Here is an 8,097-nt window from a genome sequence, read left to right as displayed (position 1 = left end):
AAACATACACACACACACACACACACACACACACACACACACACACACACACACACACACACACACACACACACACACACACACACACACACACACACACACATACACCTTTTTCAACAAGCACCCGTTGACACAATCACATGCATAACACATGCTCACATTCTCTCTCACTTCCAATTTCTAAGGGGATATTGCTTATAAATATTATACATATTTTAACCCAGTCATTTGCAATAAATTGCCTTCAGACTTGCCTCTGCACAAACTGCCAAATGATGTTCCCTCTTGGGGAGCTGATTCAGAGTCAGGTGGTCACGTCTCAGGCCTGTTGTTCTAAAGCATTTCCAATGTGGTGATAATCAGACTGACTTTATTAGTGAGGACTGAGAGAGAAGATGACTGTAATATAACTGCTTTTCTGCTGCCCGCGCTAACATGGACAATTAGTGCCCCCTAGTGGGTTAAATATGTAACTTTTCAAGCAATTCCTTCGATTCGTATTTATATTGAATGAGTCTCGTTCTTGGTTGTTTAGCTTTTTTGTCATATTCACTCCCTGATAACACTATTCTTAGAAAGAGTTGGGATTATATACAGCCCTATAGAAAAATGATTGCTGAACTGCACTAGACCTGAATGCCAGAATCTGTACAGGGTATTGTATAACATAGGGTTGCCATCTAGAGCCAGAATACAGACAATGCAGGAGAAATGTACGGGTGTATGTTACAGCTGGGATGCGTGGCAGGTTTCTGTCTCTCCCTCAGCGGGCATCGGCAGAACTGACTCAGATCTCATATAGGTAGGCTACTTGTGCTTCTGAGAGGAGAAAGGGTCACTGAGATGAATTGTCATCATATCGGTCTCCTTGGCAGCATTCTATGGTGCTTCTTTACGAGGAGAAAAACCCATCAGATACGTTGTAAATAAATAAATTAAAAATAAATATGTATTGAGGAGATATCCAAGCAGCCAGCATTGGCTTTATCTATCTAGCCAGCATATCCTGCTGCACGATAATTATCGTCTTTGCGTGCTAATTGTGACCTCATTACAATCAATAAGGTTCCATAATAATAGGTTGATAACTTTGTGACCATTAGTATTAGTAGTTGTAATCAGTCTCATTACGACACGATCAGCGTTCAGACATCTCTTCTTCTCACGTGACGTTTGTCAATCATGCTTGTCTCCATGACGATCTTGACTCGCGCGCGCAGTCTCCAAGTCGATGCTTAACCGCAGACAATACAAGTTATTGTAATAGTTTAATAGTTGAACCTTAAGTTTATTAGCAGCTATGCTTTTGGTTTGAATTATAGTATATTTTTATTTCAGCAAGTCCCGTAAGGCTTCCACTTTTCGCATCGTATAACGACGTCGACAATTCCTATTTTTTAAGCCGACTGTCGTAGTTATCTGGTTATCGGTTATCCAGCTAACCAATTCATCCGACAAGATCAATATCGACGAGAGACAACCACACCGAGCTGCCGCCACAGGCCAATGTGTAGTTATGAACCTTTAATGGAAGTAAAGCCAAAGATGAAGGACAACATGATTTAGGTGAGTTTGTTACACACCCAAACGAAAATGTGCAACCTGCTACGTTAGCTTTGTAACGCGAGGGGCAGATAAGAACCGAGGTATCAGGAGGTGCCACGAGGGGGCCTCATAGAAATCGGTTATCGTACGTCGTGCAGTTTGACAGCAGTTTATCCCTAATTTGAAAAAACAAGGCGGGCGACAATTATTTCTCCAAAGTAGGCCTACCGATAACCAAGGTTTTCACGTTGTTGACAATCTGACAATGTTCGTGGATCCACTAACCCAAATAAGGGATTTCGCTTAAATCATGAGAACAATGGCTTTCAACATTGTAGAATGGCGCAAATTGCTATTTTTGTGTCAGGTAACGGAGAGAGTCAGTCGGAGCTGTTAACTGAATACCCGAATAAGTTAGTTGTTTCCTAATACTTCGTCCACGTTCGTTGATTCATACTTTTTTCGAAGTTGGAATTAGGGCTGAACGATCTATCGTTTTCGACCGAAAATCCAATCTCAAGCATTACGATTTTGGGATCGTCAAAGCTGCGTTTTTTATTTTTTTATTTTATTATTTTTCTTTTTTTATATTTTACAAAAGTGCAATTATTTTGATGCTGATGAGCCATTGAAGCAAGTTTACTTAAGAAAGAGGGCTCCCTTTTTATTTGACTTTTTTGGTTGTTGTTTCTTAGGTACTTGAATAAACAGTCTTGCATTTGAAATCTGTTGCCAGCAGTTTTCATTATTGCATTACCTTAATGGAATTCATTGGTTATATTAATTTATACTGAAACTTGATTTAAAGAAAATAAATCGTGGTTGAAATCAAAACCGCAATCTCTACCAGAAAAATCGCAATTTCAATTTTTTCTTAAAATCGTTCAGCCCTAGTTGGAATACATTTGTGGAAAGCCTGGTGGGGTTACACGACATGGAAACGTTGATTGCATGGAAAACATCCCCAGCTTCAGAGCACATTGTGAATTCTGCCATTTAGCCTAGATGTATTCTGCGCCCCCTGATTTAACAATCACATTCCGGTGGACGCTCTCGTTTACCACCGGCATATATGAGGGATTTCCGGCACTCTAGTCTAATTTTCTCAAATAGAAAAAACATAAAATGTTCTACAAATGGAAACATTTGTGATAAATTGACATAGTTTGTGTTTTAAAGTGTCCACTTGACATTGGGATTTGCGATTTAAAATCACTCTTTCACTGCGTTCCTCTGGGGCATGTCCAAATTAGTCGCTGCTTTGGCTGAAAAATGCTTATCTTATCCAATTTAATGTTGTCCAAATTGCAATCTAAAGTACCGGTAATCTAGTGGTGTACTATATTTCACTATATAACATGAAACACGCACTTTGTTTTGACTGAGGGACTGGATGAAGGGTTCTGGTGTGTGTACCGAGGGCAAAGTGGAGGATGCATGTGACAGGCAGCATCTTGTTCAGTCATCAACACCTCAGAGTCCTCTGTGCTTTGATCTCAGCATCAGAGGAGCGCATCACACTGAACCTCTGCCGAACAAGTCTGAACACGCTATTAGGCTTCTTCCTGAAAAGAGAGGGATTCAGCAATTGTAACTCAGCGGAAATAGACTACATTTGAATCAGTAAGTGGCATACTGTTCATGATTAAATGTACAGACTAGGCATGGCTTGGTACTAGGGAATGAAACAATATAGAGCATAAACGCACACACCTGTGTTTCCGTTCGCTTGCTGCGCAAACTCAAAATTGACTAGAGAGTTAAGAGGGACCTAAACAGATTTGAGTGTTTTTGGTGTGCGTTAAGTCACATCAAAAATGTGTAACTGATGTATACAGATGATCAAAATAGAAACAATGCAGTCTTTTACAGTGTACACTCACAGTCCCAGTAATGGTATCGAGCTCTGGCTGAATCGGTGTGAAATGACAGGGATGAGACTCTTTCCCTGCTCTCCTGAGGACCCTCTCCCTCTCCATCTCTCTCTTCCCACTCTTCCTCTCCCTCCTCCGAGCTTGATTGCGCAGTCTCTCTCTCTCTCTCTCTCTCTCGCGTGCTGCTCTCTCTCTCTCTTTTTCCTCTGTTACACTTTACCCTCTTTCTCCATTGCGCACAAGCTCTCCTTTTCTCCTCATGTTCATTGTTCCTCTCCATCCTTTTTTTGCTGATCCTTTTAAACAACTCTCTCTCCATCCCTCTCTCCATCCCTCTCTCCATCCCTCTCTCTCCCTATCATCTTGAAGACAGTGTGGCTTCTAAACCCTAAGCCGCTGCCTGTCAGAGTGCTGCTCAGTTTATGCGCTCGGTGCTCCTCTCCTCTCTCCTTTGTGCTACACTGTGTGCCGCACTGCACTGCTCTCCTCTCCTCTCTTCTCCTCTCTTCTCCACTTCTCCTGGATACCCCCTCTCTCTCTCCATCTCTCTCTCTCTTTCACATTCTCTCGCTCTCTCCATTCTCTCCACCTCCATCGCTCCTCCACTGCGTTATTCCTCCGGCTCCTCCATTGCGCACTGCTGTGCCGCTCCGCTCCTCTGCCTTCTCCTCCATCCTTTCTCCTGTTTTTGGGAAACACGGGGCTTGTCGCCTTCTTCTGTGTCCGCCACGCCGGGGAGGGCTCCGCGCTCCAGGTTCGAAGGAAGGTGGAATCCGATGGTTGCGCGGGGCGCTCCACGACCGACCGTGGGCGCGCAGACCCTTTGGATCTTTTTGCGGGCTGACGCGGTGGAGGAGCGCGTGGGGAGCAGGAGGGTCCGGGGAGTGGGAGGTGAGTTGAGGGCTGCCCAGGTGTGAGCCTCTCGCTCTGTGTTTTCTTTTCTTTTTTTTTGGTGGTACATTTTCTTGGCGCGGTGCTAATCAAGGTTTCCCTCGGCACTGGCTGGCTGTCGTCGCTTGCCCGTTCGACGGTCATGCGCTGGGACCGAGGCGCTTTCCGTTGGCTGGAGTCGGAGACCCCCTCCCCGCTTAGCACGCCCCGCGTGGGGGCCGCGTGGAACCTGGCGCCGGGCGAAGACGTCGGGCACCAGGGGCCCCGCCGGGCACCGCCGGCACCATGAACCAGCTGGACGCTCCGCGGCCCATGAACTGGACCATCAGGAAACTGTGCCACGCAGCCTTCCTGCCCTCAGTGCGACTGCTCAAGGTAGAGTCCGACCGCGTCGTCCAGGGGTTCGAGGAAGACCGAGCGGGGGAGGGGAGGTGTGTGTGTGTGTGTGGTGGTGGGGGGGGGGGGGGGGGGGTTGTATCTGCCTTATGAAAGAGTAGAGAGGTGGAAGCTTATTTGGTGTGATTAGACGGATGGAAAGAAACAAGCTAAATATATCTGGTGGGAGAAAAGGTGCCATCCTCTTTTTCCTTTTTCTTTTTTACTGTGTGCTCGTGTCGGATAATCGTGTCATGCTCAAACTGGATGGAGTTGGGGGGGGGGGGGGGGGTTGTGGGATGGATTAAAACACTGGTGGATGCTGGGATGCTGTGCTCAGAAATTCAATGTGTTTGTCGGTGTAGTATGGTAGCAGAAGAGTCGGTAGACGGTGTAGTGGGCACCACAAGAAGGACAAAGTATTGAGTTTGGATTTATGTTCATACAGGTCGAAAAATAAGAGAAGAGACAAGCGTGGGATGCTGTCCACTAAGTGTGTGTGTGGGAACAAAGAATGGTGCAGAGAATGGATAAAAGTGAGAGGTACATCATGGGGTGCGAAGGAAGAGGGACGGAGCGAGAAGGAAAGATGAGAGATGGTGAGATGCCAGAGATAGACCAAAGGTAGAGAGACAATGGATAAAAGCAGACAGAGAGGCAGGAGTGAGAGAAAGAGAGAAAAAAAGAAGGATGGAGTGAGAGAAGAGAGAGAGCGAGAGAGCGGTGGTTCCCATTGGGAGAGTGAGAAACATCGAAACATCGAAGGAAGAGAGAACACTCATGAGAGAGACTTCCGAGAGAGGAGCAGGAGAGATAGCGAGAGAGAAGGAAAGCCAGAGAGACCCAAGAGGGCTCATAGGGGAAATTTCGAAGGATATGTTACAGTAAGTGTAATGGAAACGAGAGGTGTAACGGCAGTAAGGAGCGAGAATAAAGTAGGATGGAGAAATAAGGATACATGATACAAGATTTTCACATGTGGGTTAATAGAAAATATAGAGCTCCACAACTTTCGGGCAGACCCACACAATTAACTTGTTCGGCCCGATTTGTGATGGACGCTGCTTCCGTCAGCATAAATTTGATGCATTGGCGGCGTAAGTAATCTCTGGCACGAACGCCTGCAAATATTTGCATAAAGTGTGAGTAGAGCTCCTTCGGCAATCACGTGGACGTTTGACTGGTTGCACTGGGCTGTTGCGTGTAAACTCCAAACCTCGCTAGTATTGACAATGTTCATGCTTCAGCTGTCACCACATGTAGGCCTTCCATGAGGGCCTCAATTGTTGCTCGTCTTTAATCAGCTCTTACAGGAGTGGGTTACAGGACTGCCAAGGTGTTCCTGTGCTGTGGAACTGGGAAGGCACATGCACACACATTACCAGGTCCTTCATTTGCATGTGTATGCACTGGGTATAATAAGGTATCATCCTGCTCGGTTCTTGATGGGTTGGCTGGCTGATGTTCGGTGGGTGTTCCTTTCCGCTGTGGGAGCTGGGGGCTCTCACAAAACATTTTTACTCCTCAGGAAAATGGTTCTGTCTGAATTGGATACTTGTTGGTTTTGGAGTAAATACACGTTAAATGTTTTGATCAGGATTTTGCTCAAACTTTTCCCAGCTGTTGCCAAAAGGTTTGGTGTGTGCGTGTGCGTGTGTGTGTGTGTGTGCGTGCGTGTGCGTGTGCGTGTGTGCGTGTGTGTGTGTGTGTGTGTGTGTGTGTGTGTGTGTGTGTGTGTGTGTGAATTCTCCTCAAGGGACCTCCGATTTTGGTGGGAAATTTAGCTAACAGGCCTGGCTGTCATCATCTTCAGACATTTCTAAAGGATGTGTTCTCCTGGACCGCTTCAGACGATAAGACGTGTGGGTTTTTCTTTCTCCTCAAGGCGACAGATTGTATGCGTGTGTGCACATATATGCATGGTATTCCCTGCAGAGCGTGCACATTTGATGATACAGGCAGGAGAAGAAGGCAAATGTAAGATACAATTTAAATCTATGACCAAGCAAGAAGAAAACTTGCAAAGTCCTCATCATTTTTCTTTCCCAGACTCCAACTGCCACAAGCGTTTTCTAGATCATGTATCGGTCAGTTAATCTGTCTCATGTGTTAATCCTCCCTGTTAATAGTCACAGTAAAACAATCAACTAAGTGTGTCAGGGACAGTGTGAACTAATTGAGATGGTAAAAACGGATCAGAAACAATGCAGTGTGTTGGGCACAAAGTTGTGTTTGTCTGGGTGACTATGAGTTGTGAGTTTGAACAAGGCACTGCCATCCAATTCGTCGAGCGAAAGCTGGCTGAAGTTCAGCAGTGCGATCCCAAGGTTTACGGCATTTATTAACTTAGCTAAGCAGATATCTTGAAAAAACGAAGCCTATTTTGAAGCTGAAAGTCAAAGTAAGGCATGGTGGCAGGTGTGCTTTCTTATCTTCACGGGCGAGCAATTGTGCGTTCGCAAAGAGGGACAAGTGTGTTTTTCCTCGTCCTAAATGGAAACTGAACACTGTTCACCATTCAGTGCGACCATGGGGATACAAGGGAAGAAGTAGACCGGGTTCCAATTAAATTCCGGGCCGTATGCGTACGGCGCTCAATGTCACGGTTAAACAACCTTTTACTAAGGTTTTAGCTTCGTTAGCCCCCAAGGCCTTGCAGCAATGACAGAATATACAGCCATTTCACCATGTAAATGAATCTCCCGGCTTGTTATGAAATTATGGATGTGCTTTAGTCTTGAGGTGACCCCGAGATATATTCCCGATCTCCCCTTCGCGGGGGGGGGGGCGGCGGCCGCATGCTGACTCAGGACGCGGCCGGCGGCGGTTATTAACGATCCCACGCGACCATAACTCACCTCACCACTGACAAGAGCATTCAACAAGTAATTAAACTTGTTACACCGGCTTCCCATCGACCTTTCAAATGGCAAAGCAATAGGTTCTGCGGCCCTCCGCTCAAGAGTAATGTATCTGTTTAACAAAGAGGGAGAGGAGGGGTGGGAGAGCCACGCTCTCCATGTTGGGAGCACCTAAAAGGGAAATGAGGCAGTTCAATAGTGTAAGTGTTTTCTCCACAAAAGGCTGTGGGGTATCATGCCAGAAATGAATGCATTACACAGCGTAACCAGGAGTGATGCCATTCTCTCTCTCTCTCTCTCTCTTTCTCTCTGACATTTTCGAATATAAATATTTATTGATTCACTCAAAATCACCACTCTGTCACCAAGTATTTGCAATCTGGAGGCAGGGTTATGCTTCCCTCGCTGATGAAAGCACATACCTTGATATTCTAGCATTAAACAACATCATTAAGTGTTTTATTGAAATTGTCTGGCTGCCAGGACATTCATTCGGTATATCCTGGATCAGGGACCAGTGTGTTTTTTTCAGTGGAAGTTGGTTCACACAA

General features: G+C 45.7%; 1 protein-coding gene across 2 annotated transcripts in view; it reads left to right on the top strand.

Annotated features, from left to right (window-relative positions):
* The window catches only part of trpm3 (transient receptor potential cation channel, subfamily M, member 3), a 143,141-nt gene that overhangs the window by 14,232 nt on the left and 120,812 nt on the right, over positions 1-8,097 (top strand). The window contains exon 1 of one of the 2 annotated variants that reach the window (XM_030358610.1): positions 3,610-4,685. The exons of the other annotated variant lie outside the window; for it this stretch is intronic. Within the exon in view, the coding sequence (XP_030214470.1) occupies positions 4,596-4,685 (90 nt within the window). The 5' untranslated portion in view covers positions 3,610-4,595. Of the gene's footprint in view, positions 1-3,609; positions 4,686-8,097 lie in introns of those variants that run through there. 2 annotated transcript variants of the gene reach the window in all.

This window comes from Gadus morhua, chromosome 6 (assembly GCF_902167405.1).
Source record: "Gadus morhua chromosome 6, gadMor3.0, whole genome shotgun sequence".
Lineage (NCBI taxonomy): Eukaryota > Metazoa > Chordata > Actinopteri > Gadiformes > Gadidae > Gadus > Gadus morhua.
The sequence above is the reverse complement of the archived record's forward strand: the minus strand, read 5'-3'. Positions and strand labels throughout refer to the sequence as shown.